The sequence below is a fragment of the Phacochoerus africanus genome, chromosome 7 (genome assembly GCF_016906955.1).
Source record: "Phacochoerus africanus isolate WHEZ1 chromosome 7, ROS_Pafr_v1, whole genome shotgun sequence".
Taxonomy (NCBI): Eukaryota; Metazoa; Chordata; class Mammalia; order Artiodactyla; family Suidae; genus Phacochoerus; species Phacochoerus africanus.
This window is the reverse complement of record NC_062550.1, coordinates 49923931-49946933: the sequence shown is the minus strand read 5'-3', so window position 1 is coordinate 49946933 and position 23003 is coordinate 49923931. Positions and strand designations below refer to the sequence as shown.

General features: G+C 42.5%; 2 protein-coding genes across 11 annotated transcripts in view; one reads left to right on the top strand and one right to left on the bottom strand.

Annotated features, from left to right (window-relative positions):
- PPFIBP1 (PPFIA binding protein 1) overlaps positions 1 to 23003 on the top strand; it is a 189022-nt gene that overhangs the window by 72734 nt on the left and 93285 nt on the right. The gene's annotated exons all lie outside the window — the stretch shown is intronic.
- C7H12orf71 (chromosome 7 C12orf71 homolog) lies at positions 298 to 21537 on the bottom strand. The gene is given in 7 exon segments (XM_053743511.1): positions 298 to 477; positions 479 to 499; positions 501 to 605; positions 1018 to 1551; positions 1553 to 1689; positions 3171 to 3323; positions 21471 to 21537. Coding segments are annotated over 7 exon segments (1197 nt in total).

Below are 23003 nucleotides of genomic sequence, written 5' to 3'. Positions count from 1 at the left end.
CTGCAAGTATGGCCCTAAAAAGAAGTACACAGACACACACACACAGAGAAATAGGGTGAAATAGATTGAGAAGGGTGAGAGGAGAGAAAAAGAATGCCTTCAAGTTAGGAAGGATAGTAATCCTAAAAATTCTCAGAGAAATTTATTTCTGTCTTCTAGATAACATATAATTCCAGCCAGGGTCAAGGTAGTAAGCTGGGAGAGGAAGACATGGATATCACGAATATGTTGGTTTTTTTTTTTAATTGGGGAAAAAAATAGCTCATGGGGATTGTAGAAGAGGGGCTATTAAAACGTTTAAAAATCTGGCAATGTGGGGTGTCCTGATTCGAGGGATTCTTGAGGTTGGATCCTCTTGCTTCTGTGAGAAGGTCCTTTCTTCTTTGCCAGCAGACAGGAGCTCTTAGCAGCCTTCTTGGGCTGCTCTCTCCCCCAAAGTGAGGAGAGGACCTGGTGCCTTAGCCAGTGGAAGACCCCGCCTGAAGTTCAGACAGGAGGGGAGCTGCTGGGCAGCTGGAGGGGGCGCCCTCCTCTGGCAGACCTGATGAAATTGAGGAGGTCTCTGCAGTATTTGTCCTTTGGCTGCCAATGGCCTGGCTTTTTATCTGCCAAGAAAAAGAATGTTAGATAAGGTAACCTGGACAGCAACGGGGTCAAGAGTTATCTACTTATGGACCTCAAACTCTTAAACCAAAAATAACCCCCAACTGCACATGCGCAGTTTCAAGATTCATTAATACTGGAACACACACACACACACACACACACACACACACACACGTATTTTGGGTGTAATTGTCGGCCTTTTCTTTACTTGCCTGCTCTTTTGTGTCCCCCAGTGCTCCTTGGTGTTTTCCTTTCATCTCCACTTGACCCCTTCCTTGCTGTTAGCCTTCTCCACCCCTAGCCGTGTGTCGGACCAGCCTTGTTTCATGGCAGGTAGTAATGCTCCATGCATTTCCCCCACCCCCTCCACCAGGCCTGTGCCCTGCTTGCCTGTGAGGCATCTGTGCTCACCTCAGCAAGCTCATGTCTTTGAAGCCATGGAGGAATCTGTGCAAACTGGATGGCATCATCACTTTCTGGTGGGTTGAACTTGGCCAAGTCTTAACAACTGTCCCGTTCTTGATGACTCATTTGAGCCACACCTGGAGGGGAGCTGCTGGGCAGCTGGGAATCTTCCTCCGGAGCAGGTTCAGGGAACACAGAGTTATCATCTTCATCATCTTTCTGATTCTCTAGAAGGTTCTCAAGCTTTTGCACAAGACCATCGAGTTTGCTGAGAGTCAGCCATGTCTTCTCTTTGGGGTACTTGTCTATCTGCTGGTTATCTCTGCTTAGGTCCCAATTAGCTGTCAGGTCTGAACTGTCAGAGGCCATGTCCACGTTCCAGGCCAGGGTGATGCTTAGTTTGCAAAACTGCTCCCAGTCATCTTGTCTTCGGTCTCATCTCCCCAGGAGTTTTCCTATATTTTCAGTCTGCCATGTCCCCTGGATAGGAGGGACAAAGTGGATTGAAGGACCACTGGAAGACATGTCTTCACATGAGATGGGTGTTCTCACAGGAGAAGGGCTCCTCATAGGGAAAGTGGCCCACAGAGACACTCAGGTTTGAATCGGAGCTGCTGGAGAGTGAGTGTGCCTCGGGGTTCAAAGGCTCGAATCTCAGTTCTCTCTCATCCCAGGGATCTTTAAAAGAAAGAAAAGATAGGTGGTTTGGGAGAGAAGGGGGTGATATGGTACTTACACAATTACATTATACATTCCTTTTTCTGTTGGGGCTCTCACACTCCCATAGAAGCTCATCCTGTTCTGTTTCGTTTTTCACTGAAAACATTTCTGATTTGGAACTACATTTATTTCTTTTAAAAAAAATTTTTTATTATAGTTGATTTACAGCATTCCTTTAATTTCTGCTATACAGCAAAGTGACCCAGCCATAAATACATACATACATATATATACATATATAATGTGTGTATATATATATATATGCACCCATTCTTTTTTTTCATACTATCTTCCATCATGTTCTAACCCAAAGGATTGGACACAGTTCCCTGTGCTGTGCAGTAGGTGCCCCTTGTTTATCCATTCGATTGTAGTAGTTTGCCATCTACCAATCCCATACTCCCCATCCATCCCACTCCCACCCTCTACCCGGCAACCACAAGTTCATTCTGTTTTGCAGTCTCCAATGAAGGGCAAAAAAAGATAGCCCCTCTACCTTTAAAAACCCATTTCCATGCAACCCTCTCTCCTAAGCATCTTCACCGGATGCCTCACATCTTTTGCTACTACAGTTGAAAGCACTTGTATTATAAATGAAAAAATGATCGCTGTATACATTTGAAAAATATAAAGATGAAAATAAATATGCCTATGATCCCACTGTCCAGAGATAATGGTAATCATCATGAAAACATTCTGGTGGATTTCCTCATATTCTTTTCTTTCCCTTTATATAGATGTATACATGTATATACATTCACATATACATATGGGTATGAAAGTCACATCAGTTGAAACTGAGATTATTGTATTTTATGGCACAACCTACAAAAAATATATATATGACTATTCAGTCATTTTTAAGAGCTTTCTTATTAATGACCATTAGGTGCTAGTTGTTTTTAATAGATAAATCTGCAGTAACCGCCCCCCCCCCCCCCCCCCCCCCCCCCGGTTAATAAATCTTTGTGACTCTCTTTATATTCTTTTTTTTTTTTTCCTTTTTACAGCCATACCTGCAGCATATGACATTCCCAGGCTAGGGGTCAAATCGGAGCTGAAACTGCACTACAACTGTAGCAACACTGCATTCGAGCCACATCTGCGACACCTATGCCTCAGCTGGATCCTTAACCCAATAAGCAAGGCCAGGGATCAAACCAGCAACTTCACAGACACAACATCAGATTCTTAACCTGCTGAGCCCCAACAGGAATTCTCACATGTGGGTTTAATGAATCAAAGATCACACATGTTTTAAAGGCTCTTCATAATTGATACGAAATTGCTTCCCAGGCAAGTTATAGCCATTTAGATGACCATCCGCCCACCATCTGATGGCACTTTTTAATGCAGCTTTTTCTGTGATGCCCTGATTAGTAGCCGGGGGAAGGTAAAAATACATACGCATGCACATGCACACACAAACACGCACACACATGTTGTCCTCTCTGTAATGCTCTGCTCTGGGCACCACCCACGTGAAAGAGGTGCTGCCAACTCCTGAGTCATAAACCTTGGAGGTGAAAGATCCTTCAGATCCTGAGTCTCAGTGGTTAGATGTCCAACTGCCAGAAGTCTGTGTTCCTGGACTGTTGGTTACCGTGGCAACATAAGGGCCCAAGTTATAGTCGTGTGGAACAAGAGAAAAAAGGGATAGAAAGCTACAGGAGCCAGCCCTTGCTCCCACAATATCCTATACCTATACCATCCCAGCTGACGAGGAGCCCTCTCTCTCGAGGGCAGAAGGACAGATGCCATGGCAGTTACTTCCCTCTGGTCATGTGGGTGTCTAGGATGGTTCCTGGCTTGAGAGAATTTAAAGACTACTTGATGAAATGGACATAAACAGCCTATTAATAGACAGAACGGTAAGTGCAGCGGCAGCACTTAAAAATAATAGCTGCAAGCTATTCTAATTAGAATGGATATGCAGTGAGGTCCTGCTGCATAACACAGGGAACTATAGCGAATCTCTTGGGATAGACTATGATGTAGGGTAGTATGGGAAGCAGAAGGAGTGTATATATCTATCTATATACAGGTAGATATATCCTGTTCTAAGCACTTTCTTGTATATATATGACTGGGTCACTTTGCTATACAGCAGACATTAGCACAACACTGTAAATAAGCAGAACTTTAGTAAAATTTAAAAAATAATAATTGGAGTTCCCGTCGTGGCGCAGTGGTTAACGAATCTGACTAGGAACCATGAGGTTGTGGGTTCAATCCCTGCCCTTGCTCAGTGGGTTAACGATCCAGCGTTGCCGTGAGCTGTGGTGTAGTTCACAGACGCGGCTCGGATCCTGTGTTGCTGTGGCTCTGGTGTGGGCCGGCTGCTGCAGCTCCAATTGGACCCCTAGCCTGGGAACCTCCATATGCCGCAGGAGCAGCCCAAGAAATGGCAAAAGACAAAAAATAACTAAAAAAATAAGAAAATAATAATAATGGCATGGGAGAATGGAAGGAGGCACCAAGGGCAGCCAGGGGAGAGACTGAGGAAAAGCCTCCTGGATCAGAGGTAATCTTACCTCTGATCTCAGTATTTATGAGGCTGTGGAAGTTAGCAAAGTGAAAAGGGATTGGGACTGGGGGAGAAGGCCTTTGAAGCAGAGGGAGCACCTGAGCAAGGGCCCCCAGGTGAGAATCAGCCAGGTGTGAGGAGATTAAGGAAGTAAATTGGGTCCGTAAGATCATGGAAGGCCCTTCCACCCTCATTAAAGAGCCTGAATTTTAGCTGGTAAGCCTGTATTCGTAGGGTGGTTTCATTTCTCAGGCATTCTTCCAGATATTGCAAAGTATACTGAAATACGTGACATGATTAAAACAAGCAAACAAGGGAGTTCCCACTGTGGCCAGTGGGTTAATGATCTGGCTTCTCTCTGTGGCGGCACCAGTTTGATCCCCAGCCCAGTGCAGCACTCTAAGGACCTGTGGCATAGGTCGAAGCTGCAGCTCGGATTCGATCTGAGCAGGCCAGGAACTTCCACATGCCATGGGTGTGGCCAACAACAAACAAGCAAACAAAACAAAACTGCCTGTAGACTTGGTAGCATGAATGTTATTGGCTGGCTTTCGTGAGAACCCAATCAATAGGTTTGCACTGGGTTGAGGAAGGGATGGGAGGAGATGAGGTGGGAGAAGTGTCTGAGAGGAGGAGGCAGGGTCAAGGTGAGTTTCTGCTCCCACCTGGCAAGTGCTTAAGAGGAACATAGCCTGTACAGGGTGAGAGCTCAACATGTAGAAGTTTGTCTTCTTTTGGAGCAAGTAAAGCTGGGATCCATGGCATGGGCAGAGGGCTTGGTTGTAACATAAGGAGTGTGTTATTTCCTGGTATAAGAAGGAAAAAGCGATAAGATGGATGTGGACAGGTTTGGAGGAATGCATTGCCAAGGACCTCCGTTTTCTTCAAGGTTCCCCAGCGAGGATTCTGCCTTATTCCTGAATCTGCATTGTTTCACCCTAGTTCAGTTCCCTGGATCTCTGTCCTTGTTCTCGTTTCTTTGTTCCCAACATTATCTCCCTTGACAGCCTTGTCAGTAACATGAGGTACCTTGGTTTTTCTAGAATTGGCACCTCGCTTGTCCTTGTCATCTTCCTTTGGGCATCCCTGCTACTCGCCATGCCCTCCCAGCTCCCCAGTCATCCTTCCCTTCCCTTCCCTTCCCAGGGGCTTCACAAATCATATGGAAATTGGTTTGGTCTCAGGGGGTACTTTGCAGGTGGAGGTTGTAAATCTTTCATCATCTGTTTCCATCTGTGAAATTCCGAGGACAAATGTGGGTTGTGTAGGACTGAAGGCTCTCGGTTGCATAGGCGACACACACAAAAAATAACCTTTTCTAAGAACAAAATCATCTTGGCAAATGCAGTTACAGCAGCCACCAGCCTGGTGCAAACTGTGGGGCTATGAGTTGCTGTTTCTAGGTTAGTTCAGTGAGTCTCAGGAAGGGAGTAGGGCTTCCACTCAGAGTTTCCAAGGAACAGAGGGCATGTGTACTTTGAAAAAGCATGTTCTTAAATTAACATTGCTTAGAGTCACTTTGTAACATTTTTCAACTTTCAAATAGCATTAAAAGAAACCATACGGTCTTTATATTTATCCAAAAAGAGTCATGGATTCAAATATACACACACAGGGAAAAAAAGCCAAGAAACACTGGTCTGACTTAAAAGAACCTCAACTCATTGGAATCCATCCATTGCTTAAAGATCTTTTCCAGTATTTTCCCATCTTTATTTCTATTGAACAAGGTTATGTTTAAAGTTTGCCACGACTCCCAGATTTTTTGCTGTTGTACTGGTTAAATTCCTAGGTTCTGTTAAGTGAGATTGTTTTAGGTGAGTCTGGGTTAGGAGTTAAGATGACATGATGTGAGAAATAGGCAGCAATGGAGGTGGGGAGAAACCGCTTCTACCCAAGAGGCCACCTGGCTAGTGGCCACAGATTGCCTACAATTCCTGTGAGTGATTGGGAACCTCAATCCCAGGGCGGCGGGGCTGGGGTTGGGGGGTTGCCAGTCAGGAGCAGCAGACTCCCGAGCATTTATGGAGCGCTTACTACATGCTAGGTCCTGTTCTAAGCACTTTCTATGTGATTGTTTAATCTTCACAGCAGCCCAATCAGTAAACTATCGTTAGTTGCTCTGTCTTACAGCTGAAGGAAGGAACCAAGGTGTGAGCAGTTATGTACCCTTGCCTGCATTCCCAAACCAGAAACTGTAGAACCTGGATTCTGACGTAGCTAGCTTGGCTTACCCTCCCGTTTTTTTTTTTTTTTTTTTCTTCATTTCTGTATTTTATTTTTCTTTAATCAGTATGCCTTTCTATAAGGAATCTTCCTGAATATCTTTGAGAAAAACTTATTTTTATTTTTTTGTATTTCTAACTTTAAAAAAAAAAATTTTTTTAATTGTTATTTCCCCAATACATTTTTTTTTTCTACTGTACAGCATGGTGACCCAGTTACACATACATGTATACATTCTTTTTTCTTGGGAGGCTGGTCACCCACCTCCTCCTTGGAAGATTTCTGGGAGAGATGACGTAGGCCAAAAATAAACCTGTGTTCTGGTTCCTTAAAAGGAACTCTTTGCACAAAATAATATGTATTCTAAGTACGTGACACATAGGACTGGCCCCAAACAATGGCCTTCACACTTGGGGCAGCCTAAAGTGAGATTTAAAATAAATATTCTGCTTCCTCTTTGGCATAATGCGACCTGGATCCTTCTGCTCTGGCTTTTCCTAAGAACTCTGTGACTGCCTCCCAGGTCACTGGGAGCCTAGAAAAGGATTCACAACTGGCTTGCTTTCCATACAGATGGAGTGAAGGGGAGAGAGAAATGGAACACTTTGAACTAAATGTAAACATTTAATTAGGAAAAAAATATTTCTCAGCCTAACCTACTGAAGTTTAGAGTGTTCCCAAAGATAAAAGAACCTCACACAAGAGGAAGCCTCAGAGAAAAGTTGAAATTTTTATTTGTACCATACCATCATTTATCTGTATATTCTCTCTCTCTTCCTCCTTTTCTCGGTATATATGTGTGCGTGTGTGTACATACATATTTCATTTTATTTTACTTTATTATTTTTTATTTTCGGCCACACCTGTGGCATATGGAAGTTCCTGGGCCAGGGATCAAATCTGAGGCACAGCTGTGACCTACACCACAGCCGTAGCAATGCTGGATCCTTAACCCCTTGCACTGGGCCGGAGATGGAACCTGTGCTGCCACGGAGACAACATTGGATCATTAACCCACTGTGCCACAGCGGGAACTCGTATTTCATTTTAAATAAAGCTCAGATAGTAAAAGTCCTTGAAACTCACCTTCTGCCTCCCCCAGAAGAAAAGGATACTCACTGTTAATTCTTTGATATCTATTACATAATTTGCACAGATGTTTTTCTTCTAAAGCATCATTGAAGTAGCAACAACACATGCCATCTTTATGATCCCATGCTGTGAAGGGTAGTCAATTCTAAAACGTAACTTAGCTTTTACCTCTGATAACAGATCAGGCGATTGGGTGTCCTTGTTAACCATACCACTTGTGTTGATTTCTTTGCTAGGGTTTTATTTTGACTTGGTGGCCTAGCTCTTCTTGGATCACAGGTGTATTGCCTGAATAGTATAGCTAGTTCATCATTATCTTTTCTCTTGAGGCAAGACCATATAATAATAATATAAAGCTCTTGCTAGAGGTTTTAAAAATGATAGTATGTTGTGAATTTACAGTGTTTTAGCACTGAAGCCAGTAATGATGGCAACTTTAAAAGCTTTAAACACTTCCTCAAATCTATTGATTTGATGGGATTTGGAACCTAAATATGTAGAGTGGGAAGTTCTAACTTTGAAATGAAGCTACTGTTATGGTTAATTTTAACTTGAGTAGGCCACAGGGTTCCCAGATGCTTGGTTCAACATTATTCTGAGTATATCTGTGGGGGTGCTTCTAGATGAGATTAACAATTGAATCAGCGACTAAGTGAGGCAGATTGCCCTCCCCAGTGGGGGTAGGTCTCCTCCAGTCCTTTGAAACCTGTATAGAACAGAAAAATAAGTAAGGGAGAATTTGCTCTCTCAGCCCTACTGTCTTTGAGCTGGGACGCTGGTTGACCTCCTGCCTTTGGACTCAGACTGGAACGTACACCATCAGTTCTGGTTCTCAGGCCACTGGACCTGGAACTACACCGTTAACCTTTTCTGGGTCTCCACCTGACAAACAGAAGATCGTGAGACTTTTCAGCCTCCATAATTGCATGAGCCCATTCCTTATATCTTATAATAATCCTCCTTTCTCATTTGTGTGTGTGTGTTGTCAACTTTAAAAATATGCATAATATAAAAGTTGAGAGTTAAGTTTTATTTGGGGCAAAATGAGGATTAGAGCCCATGAGGCAGCATTTCAGATAGCTCTGAAATACCCCACAGAGGCAGGGCGGAAGGTCAGTATATATGTGATTTTGGTGAAAGTGGGAGGTACATGCAAGTAAGCACCCATTTTTACAGAAGGTTGCTGCTAGCCTTGCGAAGGTTACTGCTAATCAAGAAGAGCAGATGTCACCATGAAGGATTTTAGTGCTTTTCTAGATATGAGGAGATGCAAGAATTGGGCTGATAAAGTCTTCTTCTGAAAATATCTAACTGGAGGCCTGTTCTGCCAGTTTTCCCAGAGCATAGATCACCTCATTCCTGATCTCCACCTGGAGCTCTTTTCAGGAGTGTTGAGGCTCAGCAGCTGCAGCAGCTCATGATTCAGTCCATGTAGAGGTAGGTGGCAAGAGCCAAGCTCCAGTTCATGGTGCGTGTATGTATATACACATTCATATGTATGCTATTGCTTCTGTTTCTCTGGAGAACGTGGACTCATATAGTTGCTTATTTTTAATTTTTTGAAATTATGAAGTATTTTAACACTATCAAAACAATATCATGAACCCTGTGATACAATACACTGAGGACGCAATGTCATGTTTTGTGGTAATCTTGCCCAATAACACATACTCACAGCCTAATAGACAACATCAGACAAACTCCAATTTTGAGACACTCAACAAAATAACAAGTGTCAAGGCCATGAAAGGCAAGGAAAGGCTGAGAAACTCACATACTGCAGAAGACGAAAGAGAAATAACAACTAAATGCACTGTAGGGTTGGATAGGATTATGAAAATAGGAAAAGGACATAGGTGGAAACCCTGAGGAGATTTCCGTATGTGCTTTATTTTAGTTAATGATGTTATACCAAAGTTAATTTTCTGGTCAGATTATCGTGTGATTGCATCGATGTTACCATTAGGGGGAGTGGGGTGAAGATATGTGGATTCTGTGTTTGCAACTTCTCTGTAAGTCTAAAATTAGGTCAAAATAAAAAAAATTTTTAATGACTACATAAAGGTATAGTAAGTTATGTAACACATACCTAAATACTTAAAACTAAGTTTGGTCAAGTCTTACCATTTTGCCATATTTGAGTCATTATTTTTTTAAAGAAATAAAACATTTTAGGTTAAACATAAGCCCTCTTATATCCCTTTCCTGATCCCCATTTTTCCCTACCTTTCCCATAATCACCATCCAGAATTTGATATCTGTCTTGCACTGCTTTAATGTGGTTTACAGATTGATATATTGTTTCACTGTTGGAGACAAAAAACAGTATAAATATGAATTTACTTAATACCTTGAACTGCACACTTAAAATGGTGAATATGGTTAATTTTATATCATGTGAATTTTACTATAATGAAAGAAACTTGGGAAACAAATTATAAATAGACTACAAAGTGACGTTCTTTAGGAAAGAGGAAGTCCCCATGGTTCTTTTTGCTTTATAAGAATTATTGTGACAAGGACATCCTTTTTCCAAACCAAATTCTTAGCTGAAATATCAACAGTGTTTATTTTGGGGATTATGAAGATGATGGGTATAATTTCTTGTGCTCTATTTTTATGTCCAGACAAAGCCGTATCAAAGCTCATGTACTTAATTAAAGGAGGATGGTGGTGAAAATAGTGTTTTGTGGTGAGCAAAGTTAAATGGTGCTTTCGCATGTATGGTCATTTAATTTTCATGACATTAAATGAGTTGTGTATTTTCACCCCTGTCTGAACTTTGGCAGTTTACCCAGCTCTGCCTCCAGAGTCCAGAGGCCCTCAGGAGCTAGGCTGCCGCTGCTGGGAACCAGCCTCAGCTGATTTGTTTATACATCATGGGTGCATATGGTTAGTCAGCAGTAGCAGTAGATTAGAACTGTTGGTCTCTGGTGCCACAACTTCACAACCCAGTGCAGCCATGAGAGCAACTCACAGATTGAATTCTGCCACATATATAAGTGTTTAGTGGCAAACAGGCACAAAACCACCACACAGTCTCGTTGTATGAGCTCCAGAATTGTGCCGTCCAACAGGGTAGCCACTAACTGCATGTGACAATATTAAATATTAGGATTTCCCACTATGGCACAGTGGGTTAAGAATCTAACTACAGATGCTCGGGTCCCTGCAGAGGTACAGGTTCGATCCCCAGCCCAGGGCAGTGGGTTAAAGCATCTGGCCTTGCCACAGTTGTGGCATAGGTTGCTGCTGCAACTTGGATTCAATCCCTGGCCTGGGAATTTCCATATGCTGTGGGTTCCGCCATATTAAAAAAAAAAAAAAAGTTTCTTTAGTCACTCTGACCACATTTCAGGTGCTCAGTGACTACCTGTAATTAGTGGCTACTTTATTACGGCAGATAAGATGTTTCCCTCATTGTAGAAAGTTCAGTGGGACAGAGCTTCTCTGGAAGGTCCCAGTGGTCTGTCCTTTTGTGGTCTGCCCTATTTGGATAGCACTCTGAAAGAAATTCACTGTAGCTTCTGGATTTAGCCAACTTTTTTTTTTGGTTAGGATCACATAACAAAATTTCCTCCAAGAGACCACGCTGTGGCTCAATGGATTAAAGCAACCCAACATAGGGTCAGTGAGAATGTGGGTTCCATCCCTGACCTCACTCAGTGGGTTAAGGATCCGGCATTGCCGCAAGTTGCTGTGTAGGCCATAGATGCAGCTCACATCCTGCACGGCTATGGTGTAGGCCTGCAGCTGTAGCTCCAATTTGACCCCTAGCCCAAGAACTTCCATATGCTGCAGGTGCAGCCATAAAAAGAAAAAAAAAATTCTTCCAAAGCATCTAATAACAGGACCAGTGGGAATCTTCAGCTGAGAGCACCATTTCAAAAGGGTCAGACAACTGGGTTGGAAAGAGTCTTATGTTCAGTTTATGCAAGGGTGAGACTATCTCTACAATACTTAATAGCCCATCATAAACATCATTTGATTGATGAAAACTCATGTGTGGTAGCCTTTGTGCTAAATAACAACCCATTGATTTTCATTGGAGAGAAACATAGTTGACTTGATTTTCTGCTTATATAATCTTTTGATTAGTCATTCAAATGCTCACTGCCCCAGAGTACAGGTTAAAGATAATGAATGCCTTTGATCATTTTTCATGTGGAGGTATTTCAAAAAATCACAGACATTATGATAGCCTGTGTATAGAGTGTCTTGTTCAGTCTTTACAACATCCCTTTCCAGTAGGCATGGCAGGTATTAACCTCATTTGGGGCTTAATTGAATTCCCCAAGGTCCTGTGGCCAGGCTTGTACATCATGGAGTTTCTTCTTTATTTCTTAAGTAAGAACTAAATGCAGATCATTTATACTGTTGCCAAATATAAGCATATAACTTTTCTTCTTTTATTTCTTAACATCAAGGCTCACACCCACTTCAGGCCAAGACTGTGCCTCTTAAAATATGGAGAATCTATAGTCCTTCCTACCTCTCTCTCTTAAAATACTTCCTATATTTTTCAATTTTTAAAAATAAACAGTTGTATGCTTTTTAGCTGAGTGCCTATCAAGTTCTAGACCACTTCTAACAACAGCAAATCCATCTTTTTTTTTTCTTTTTTTCTTTTCTTTTTCTTTTTTGGCTGCCCCACGTCATACAGAGTTTCCTGGCCAGGGATCAGATCTGAGCTGCAGTTGTGATGTACACAGCAGCTGTGACACCTCAGGATCCTTTAACCCACTGTACTGGGCTGGGGGTCAAACCTGTGTCTTGGTGCAGCTGAGATGCTGCCGATCCTGTTGTGCCACAGCGGGAACTCCAGCAAATTTGTCTTTAACCTGGCTTTGGTTCATTCATAAAATAGAGATAATGTCTTCCTTGAGGAGTTTTGGTAATGATTAGGGATTATGCACATGTGATGCACAGGTGGTTTATTTTCATTCTGTAATTGAGGAATCTGAAACATCTTCCTCTTGCACTGGCATTGCCCCACTGGGGAAAATGTTTTTATTTTATTTTAAAATTTCAAAAATAGACTCGTTGCCATCTCTGATCATGTATTAAAATCATGTGTGCATTCAATAACCATATTTGTATTTGTGGAGGTATCTGACTGGAGCCTCCCTGAGAGTAAGGCAGGTCCCTTACTCTGTAGGTAGTGTCGAGGTAGTGTGTGCATCCGCCAGCAGGGTACCAGATCCGTGGATCCCTCTGGGATTCTGGTGGCCTTAGAGAATCAGCCTTTCCCAGTGCATCACTTACATGGAAGCCACACTGGAGACTTTTCCTTTTCTAGTACATTCTCTAGTTGGGATGGAAATATCCAGAAGGGATCTTTCTGAGGCTAAGCATTGGTGAAATGAGTGTCGTCCCCTTTGGATGTACAGACAACACATGCAAATTGTTTGAAGCCAACTGTTGTTCTCCAAGCCTTGAGCATCCTTCTAAATCGGGTAGATGGTCCCTTTGTGGAAAAGGTTTTTCACAAGAAATCTGTGGGTGCAGGATAGGGAGGATGTAGACTCTGTAGATGCTTTTGTTTATCTCAGAGGAAACTAGAAACCCCAGACCAAAGAGCCTAGTTAGCACTTGACTACCTTTCCTTAAAGGACTAGTAGTAAAATGCTCCAAATCCAAAGACCTTTCTTCACATTCTCTAGGGGACTGCCAAAGAAGAGAGTGGAAGTGGGAGCCAGGGGTGGAAACCTAAAGAGATGTGCTCAAGGTTGATTATCTAGAAGGACCCCAAGAGTTCAGAGGCAGCTAGATAGACTGGCATGCAGCTGTCTGACTCAATGGGAGAAAATTTGGATAGGAACTGGCCTGCGGTGTTTTTCTCGTATTGTAGAAAATCGGATGAATGAAGAATGAATGTAAATAGGAGCGGGCAGGGTGAATACCTATTATAAATAGTAATAAATTTCAGTTTAATTAGAAGGGAATCCAAAGAGAAGCAGAATGGGAACAGGTGAGCCTGGGGTGGGGGGTGGGGTGGGCTGTGCACTGGATGTCTCTCTGCCCCTCTCCAGCCATTGTCATCAGCCACCAGAGTTCCCACCAGTAGATACTGCCTTCTGCCAAGGCCTTCCTGTCCCTGTTCCCACTCTCACCTTTAAATGATTTACCACCAATTCAATGCCTTACATTTTTTGTCCAACCTTTTCTTAGCACAGATAAAGCTTTCTGTCCACTTCCCTGAGGCTGAATAAAATTAAGCTACAGGAGTTTCCCCACCTCTGGCTCAGATCTCCCGCAGCATCTGTGAATGGATGCTGTTGTGTGCCTGCACAATGGTCTCCATTCAGCTATGAACCACTTGTGCATGTCTCCTTCCGGAAGACAAGTTGTTTCCCAGAATGCATTTGTGGTAGCCTTGTAACTGGTTAATGAAAATGACATTGGTTAATGGAAATTATAGGAAATGTTCAGGCAAGACTTTTTCAAACCTTTTAATGCTAAAAATAGCATTTAAAAACCCTGTAAAAACCACACGAGATGTTTATGGAAAATTAGAAGATGCAAGACAAAAAGAGAAAATATATATATAGTTTTGGCGGCTGCCACAACATGTGGAAGTTCCAGGGCCCAGCAATGAACCCAGGCCACACTAGTGACAATGGATCCTTAACCTGCTGGGCCACCAGGGAACTCCAAGAAAATATTTTTAAAAGCAAAACTTTAGGGATAGAAATCAAATCAGTGGTTTCCGGGAGCTGGGGTAGAGAAATGATATCAGTTGTAAAGGGACCAGAGTGAGCTGCTTGGGGGATTGAAATAATCTGTATCAGCACTGTCCAATAAAAATGTAATTTGAGCCACAGATGCAAGCTAGTAACTTTTAACTTTTAATTTGCTAATAGGTACATTAAAAAAGGAAAAATAAACAGGTAGAATTCATTAAATGTGTTATATTTAACCCAGTATATGGAAAACATTATAATTTCACCATGAATTAATTAGAATTTTTGCATTTTTAAAAAGCAAGTCCTTTTGTTTGGTGTGTATTTTATACCTCGGCGCATCTGACCTTTGACCAGCCGCATTTCAAGGGTTTAGTAGCACATGTAGCAACACTAATGGAAGCACAGTTTGACCCTGTTTTGGTGGTAGTTATACAACTCTGTATGTTTATCAAATCTCATTGAATCGCGAAAGATACGTGCACCCCAGTGTTCATAGCAGCACTTTTCACAGTAGCCAAGACATGGAAATAACCTAAATGTCCAGTGACAGATGAATGGATAAAGAAGATTTGGTGTGTGTATATACAAGGGAATATTCCTCAACCATAAAAAAGAATTAAATCATGCCATTTACAGCACTGTGGATGGACCTAGAGATTAGCATACCAAGTGAAGTAAGTCAGACAGAGAAAGACAAATATCATATGTTACCACTTATATGTGGACTCTAAAGAAATGAAACAAAGGAATTTATTTACAGACCAGAAATAGACTCACATAGAGAACAAACTTATGGTTACCGAAGGGGTAAGAGGGTGGAGGAGAAGTAAATTAGGGGTTTGGGATTAACATATAACACACTACTATATATAAAATAGATAAACAACAAGGACCTACTGTATAGCACAGAGAACTATATTCAGTATCTTGTAATAACTTTTAATGGAGAAGAATCTGAAAAAGAGTACATATATGTGTATAACCGAATCACTTTGCTGTTCATCTGAAACACTGTGAATCAACTATACTTATAAAAACTTAAGTGAGTGATATTGAAGTTTTTAAAAGCTCATTGAATTGTATACCTAAAAAGAATGATTTTTACTTTATTTAAATTATACATCAATTAAAAAAAAAGCATTTTCCTGCTAGTCAGAATGAGCCAATATAGTGCCTTCCATGAACATCTATTAAAATTATTCTCTTAAAATGAATCTCAGAAATGGAACTTGGCAATCTTTAAAAAATAAAAGCTAAGAGCATACGTTAGAACCACCCAAGGCTAGTAATTTTCATAGGCTTCAGATGTGTGTGTGTGTGTGTTTTTCCATTACACAGCTCAGTTTAGAAAGTTTAGCTGGTGAAAACTGAATTAGAGTGTGAATTTTTTTAAAAAAAGATTTGCATGTGTTTGACAAAATAAAAATGCACACAAATTGTTTTGAGAAAGACAGTGCTAATTCTAGGAAAGAGCTTGTCATTTTCTCTTCTGGCTCAGAGCTACTTCTTTTGCAGTGGTATTAAAAATCACTTGTCTTTTCCTTCTGTTTCTGTTATTTAATGTGCTTTGTAGTAACTGTTTTCTTCGAAGTGGATCTGTCTGTCTGCAGGCATTTGGATCTGTCTATCTGTTTGCAGGGGTGTGAGGTGGGAGGTGGGGGTCAAGGGAGGAGCTCTTGTACCTACTTGATGGGAGGAGGCAGTTGGTTATGGGGGAGTAAGTTTAACTTTTATAACTAAAGCCAGGAAATATTTCTGGCTGTGGCATAATGTGTCACTAATTATAAATAAAGCCATTTGCCATTTGGCAACTATTTTTCTATTTTCTTTTTACACCTAACAGTCCATGTTTACATTCTGTTGAAGCTAATGCGAACACTAGCCATTTACAAATGAATACCTCCAAGAGAAATAGATGAAAAGGGTATCTTCTAAATGGTCTGCAAACCTAGGGATCTGGATGACAATAAAAAGATAAAATTCATTAGGGCTGAAAGGTCATTTCCACAAGTGTAGGCTGGGAAGACACCCTGATGAGAAATTATCCCACTGTATTTGTAGAGGACAAACTGTTATATCATTGTTTTAAAATTCGACAGTCTGCAGAATACATTTCAGATGTGGACCACGGGTTAAGAATAAGACCAGGGGAGTTCCTGTTGTGGCACAGTGGAAACAAATCCGACTAGTATCCATGAGGACAAGGATTCAATCCCTGGCCTTGCTCAGTGGGTTGGGGATCTGGTGTTGCCACAAGCTGTAGTGTGGGTCGCAGACGCTGCTCGGATCCCGAGTGGCTGTGGCTGTGGCTGTGGTGTAGGCCAGCAGCTGTAGTTGCCCCTAGCCTGGGAACTTTCATATGCCACAGGTACAGGCCTAAAAAGCAAAAAAAAAAAAAGGATACGATCAGTTCTTCTCATTTTATTTAATTGCTTGAGTTTAGGGCTTAGTTACTCACGAAGCAGTTCCTCTAAGTCTGCAGTTCACAAGAAGAATCTCAGCCATAGTGAGATTCAAATTTCAGTGTGCATTAAAGGTGCAAATCCCTGTCCACAGAAGTCTCTAGTTTAAAAGACAAGGAACGGGGCTTAGAATCTGCCCTCTCAACATGTGTTTGCCAGTGGACTTCACCTTGAGAAACACTGATCTAGAACAACCCTTTACACTTTAGATTTCTCTCTCTATTAGACACTATGATGGATTCAAATAAAAGGCAGGATCCCCTTGGGAAGGTTATAATATAAAGCAGCATTCTGAGTGGTCCAGCAGCAGTGAAGTGAGGGGAGTTCAGAAGGGGGCAGTGTGCCAACAGTTGACTCATGATGTGTGAAGGATTCAGATTAGTGGAGACAAACTGGATGTCTGGGACCCCCAGTGATAGTGTGCCACCCAAAAGGGAGGAGGCGCCCCAGGGGAAGGAGCCTTACTGAGGTGTTAACTATAATTTTGGAGCACCAAGGACATGTTAACAGGAAAAAAGAATTAGGACCATTAGGTACCAAACACGTGAAGTAAGTCTGATGCATTCTCATCGGTGATTCTTAAACTTGAATGCACAGTTAGAATCACCTGAGGACTTATTAAAGTATAGCTTGCCAGGCCTACCCTCCATGTTTCCGATTCCATGGGTCTAGGCTGGGGCCGGAGAATTTTCACTGAAGCCCCCAAGTTCTGCTGGTGCTACTTGAGCTGGGAACCACACCCGAAAACTCACTGCTCTTAATGAATTCGATGTCTTGACTTATCCATAATCCATAGATGAGGACTGGAACAAACCGTGGGTGCAAGATTAAGAAGGGGATGGCCATTGACATGTTATGTGACCTAGAATGCCTGCTGCATGGACTGTCCTTTCCTCTTTTTTTTTTTTTTAAGTTTTATTGAAGTATAGTTGATTTACAAGGTTGTAATCATTTCTTGCTTCAGTTATACATAGACACACACCCATTCTCTCTCAGATTCTTTTCCCACATAGATGATCACAGAATATGGGTAGAGTTCTCTGTGCTATACACCAGGTCCCCGTTAGCCAGTTATTCCGTGTACCTCAGTGTGCACGTGCCTATCCCAAACCCCCAGTCACCCCTCCTCCCTGACCCATCCCCTTTGTTAACCATAAGTTTTTTAACCGTAAGTCTTCCTCTTTTTCTTCTGAGACATCTTTACTCTCAGAGCAACTGGTCGGTCAAATCAAAAATACCCCGGGGAGTTCCTGTCGTGGCGCAGTGGTTAACGAATCTGATTAGGAACCATGAGGTTGCGGGTTCAGTCCCTGCCCTTGCTCAGTGGGTTAAGGATCCGGCGTTGCTGTGGCTCTGGCGTAGGCCAGTGGCTACAGCTCCGATTCGACCCCTAGCCTGGGAACCTCCATATGCTGCAGGAGCGGCCCAAAGGAAAAAAAAATATATATATCCCGGGGGGTAGGATCAGGAACATGGTCATGGAGAATAATTTTGAAAACGATAACCTTATATTTAGCATATGCCCAGAGTACTCTAAAACCATGATTCAAATTGTATTTCTCAGATTTTATTTTTTAAAAATGTAATATGGAATATCATACTTGAGGACTAGCATCTACTAGAATATTCACCCCCTGCTTTATGTAAATCTCCACTCTAAACCTGAACTTAGGACCTTAACCCCTCAAAACTTGCTCCCCCTGCAGTGTTCTTTATAAATGGCATCATCATCTCCCCAGTTTTCTGTGTCATAAACTGGACATCTGGGACATTCCTCCTCTCTCTCACACTTTCAGCCTGCATCTCATTATTCACCAAGTCCCATCAATTCCATCTCCTAATGCAGCCTGTCCCCTTCCCTGTCATCATATTATTCATCCACCAGCTCTCAGGTGGACCTTCCCACATCTTCTCTGGCTCCCTCTGATTCATTATCTACATAGAAGCCTGGGAGATTTTTTAGAAACACAGGTCATATCAGGTCACCCCTATGCTTAAGATCCTTCAATGTGTTCCATCCAGTTGTAGGATAGTCTTTAAATTCTCAAAATGGCCCACAAGGACCCTACATGACATAGCTGCAGCCAACATCTCATTTTGAACCACTCCCCTATATTCTTTAAAGTCCTGGCCCACTGATGCTGTCAATTCCTGAACCAAACATGTTTAAAACCAGTGTTCTTTGCTGAAGTCATTATAGACTTATATCCCAAGGGTATGCAAGGAGAAGGTGACTGTGGCATGAGTCCTTAGCTTTTGTGTGATTAGAAAACAGCAGCCTCCCCAGGCAGATACAGCACCAGGGCTGGAGCAGGCTGGCTTTCAGCCTCCACCCTCCTGGGCAGGGCACCAAGCGCAGCCTGGATGGTGACCCCGACTCAAAGATGTCAGTTGGTTTACCACCAGATTCATGTAACTCTGTTTGTCCTATTTAGAAGCGGAATATTGGACAACTTCTGGAAATCCCCAAAAGCCTGTGATTTTTGTGATAATTGTAAATGTGAAGAGGTTTTTACCAGGAAGTTAGAGAAATTGTTCTTTGCATAACCAGGATGACATGTGTGTGTCTTTCCAAGCCAGCCCGGTTACATCTGTGCTGCCTGATCAGAAACCTTGTCTCACAGTTGATGATCAGGAATGATTTACAATCTAGAACGCTCCTGTCTGCTAACATTGAAGTTTAAAATTGAACGCATAAAGCCCCCAGACTCCTATGGTTTTCCTACAAGGAGGAGGGCCTCCGACTCATCGGAGAGGCACAGCATTCCTTCCTGTAACATGTTTGCTCTTGTGAAAATGACTTGAAGTATTCGAGACCTGGCAGCAGAAGAGATGGGAGGAGACCTGGTTCTTACTGGGTATGAGTCATCTTATTAAACATTTAAATTGAACATTTTATTAGGCAGTTTCATTGTTGGTACAAAACTGTTCATCAATCCGAGATTGCTTTGATGTACATGTTATCTATCCTTGTGTCCTCTGCCAGGATCCCAGCATTGATCTCTCCCCACGCAAACACTGCATACATATTATTATGATCATTTTGCCTATGATTTGGGGGCAGTTTTGTTTCTTGTTTTTAAACTCAGGGTTGAATAGCCAGGAGTTTTTTAATGTGTCTTTTTTTTTTTTTTTCCCTTCAGATCTATGGTGGTGAGTAAATCTTATTTAGCGAGGAGTATAAGAAAGTTATGAAAAATAACCATACATACTTAATACCTTTGTAATTTCAAAGGAGTCAAGGACACTCCCTGTCCTTGAAGTCATCAAGGTCATCACTGGGTCTCTCAGTAGGAACAGACTTTGAATCCGGGAGCAAGCAGTTGCTCTGTAAATGTTTGTCATGATATTGCAATGGCTGAATGTGCTGGATCTAATTGAATTAGTGTATCATGTTCATTGCTGGGTCATCAAGGCAGTGGTTGAATGTTGTCACTGAGAAGAGATAGCAGATCGTTGCCTTGGAAAACTCACTCCTCCCTGTAGAGCTGTAGCTGGGTCTCTCAGCTCTGTCTTATTGGATGCCTGTGCCGTGGTAATCATGGGTCCTCTTACCCCTCGCACTTGGGCAATCTGCTGCTGCCACGGCCAGCATTGCATGCTGGGCCTCCCCACTGGTGCTGGTTTGCAAGGGCTGCCATAAAAAACTGGGTGAAGGAGTTCCCGTTGTGGCTCAGCGGTAACAAACCCTACTAGTATCCATGAGGATGCAGGTTCGATCCCTCGCCTTACTCAGTGGGTTAAGGATCTGGCCTTGCCATGAGTTGTGGTGTAGGTCACAGATGCAGCTCAGATCTAGTGTTGCTGTGGCTGTGGCTTAGGCTGGCAGCTACAGCTCCGATTCGACCTCTGGCCTGGGAACTTCAATGTGCTGTGGGTGCAGCCCTAAAAGAAAAGAAAAGAAAAAAAAAAAACTGGGTGGTTTAAACAGCAGAAGTTTATTCTCACAGTGCTGGAGGCTGAAAGTCCAAAGTCAAAGTATTGGTAGAGTTGGAACCCTTCTGAGCACTGTGAGGAAAGGATCCATTCCAGGCTTTTCGCCTTGGCTTGGAGATGACTGTCTTCTTGTGTCTTCACATCCTCTTCCTAATGTGTGTCTCTCTTCTTTTTTTTTATGAGGACAACAGTCATAATGGGACAGGGCCCACTGAATGATCCCATTTTAACGTCACAATCTGTAAAGACCTTCTCTCCAATTGAGGGCACTTCTTGAAGGACTAGGGGTTAGGATTTCAATGTATGAATTTGTAGGGACCTATCACACCACTTATAGTTGAGCTTTGATACAAATTAGCCTGAGGAATACTTATTCCTTAGCTATACTTATTCTGGAATCTTCTTCAAATCGCCAAAAGAAATCTGTAAATTTGCGGAATTTTCACCCTTTCTTGCTACCTACAGAGCACCTGAGGGTTGACAGTGTTGCTTCTGCAGTTCCATTCTCTCCCTCCCTCCCTCCTTCTCTCTCTCTCATTCATTTCATGAGTCATTAGGCGAAAAAGTGTCAGATAAATGAAAACAAATATGAGAAATGCACCTTTAATAAGGGAGCTTTAGCCACGCCCTTTCCATGCACATCCATGACCTTTAAAATATCTAAGCCATTCCATGTTCAGAGGATTTACAATCCCATAACATGTTGATCTGTAGTGTGTTTTTACTTGACACTTGTTTGGGTTATACCACTCACGCGTGGCCTTTATTTTCCACCTGAGCCTTATTTAGCTGCGTGGTTTGGACACTCACAGCTCTCCAGTGCTTTGGACTGACTGCTTATTGTGGGAACTTGAAGCTGGACTTTCTGGCAGGTCATTGTCGTAGTGTCCAATGATTCCTTCAGAGATATTGGTTCTTAAGCTGAAGGATGTCTTCCTTTTCTTCTCTGCGCCTTTCCCAGTTTCTGGAAGATGAAGACCTCTGCCAAGCCTTTCTCTCTGCAGCCCCTGGCTCTGGTCACACTTGTATGCCCCATATGTATTTTTAAACTGGCTCCACCCTCTGTTCCCAAGCCTGCTATGTGTTAATGTGACTGGTATGTATCTTCTTAGGCTTCTGGGCATTGAGACACAACCCATTTTTCATTTCTCCTAGCCCGAGAGACTGGGACGAATGGGAGCATTTCTCCGCTTTCTGCTACATGAGTCAGGTTTTGCCTCTTCTCAGGCATATTCTATAATATCAGCAATCTGTTAGTAAAACTACCCATCCCTGTGGGAAGCAGAAATTAGGGCTACTTGGATCCTGCAAGGCATCACCATCACCATACATCTGAGCCTGTAGCAACATGGAAGGACACCAAGGTCAAGGATCCTCCCTGGCTCTGTGTGAAAGACCCTAGTCATCTTTACTATTAAGCTAAAGCGGGATATTATAAAATTTTTATCGAATAAGAAATGTATATATTGGAGTTCCCGTTGTGGCACAGCAGAAATGAATCTGACTAGTATCCATGAGGATGCAGGTTAGATCCCTGGCCTCGCTCACTGGGTTAAGGATCCAGCGTTGCCGTGAGCTGTGGTGTAGGTTGCAGGCGTGGCCCAGATCTGGCATGGCTGTGGCTGCAGCTCCGGTTCGACCCCTAGCCTGGGAGCTTCCATATGCCACAGGTTCGGCCCTACAAAGAAAAAAAAAGTAAACTGGATCACCATGCTGTACAGTAGAAAAAAAGATAATGTATTAGGGAAATTAAAAAAAAAAGTATATATTTACCTGAGACAAAGTCAGCTCTCTGTTTCTTCGTGACACAGCAGACTCTCCCTTCCTCCTTCCTGCCCTCCCCCCACTGACCGCATACCCTTTAAACAAGGAGTTCCTCCCAGGTAAATGTCCTTAGTTAGCTTAGGGATCCCCACCACTGCCACCCTCGCCTCTGCTTTTGCCAAGTCTTTTTTAAGAAAGGCATCTCTTGGCGAATTCTCTCATGGAATTGGAACAAGCATGCAGCCCACCCGAACACTTGGTGTTTAAAAAAAAAAAAAAGGATTTAATGAGTGAGAGTCATTTTTTTCTGCCACCCTCCTAAGGGATGGATTGCTTGGTTAAAATAGGCTCTTCTACCACTTGCTAGCCAACCCAAAGCTGTGGGCCATATTTTTAATAAAACTAATAAACAATCAGGCTATCAACCATCTCAGACATCTTTTAAAACCTAGACTCCTACCATCGAAGTTCTGTCTCTGGCTGGTTTCTTTTTCTTTATGGAAACTTGAGCTGAGGATCATACCTAAGCAGAAGGAGGCCTGGGGCCCCATCTCTTCAGGAGTAACTGGTAGCTTCTGA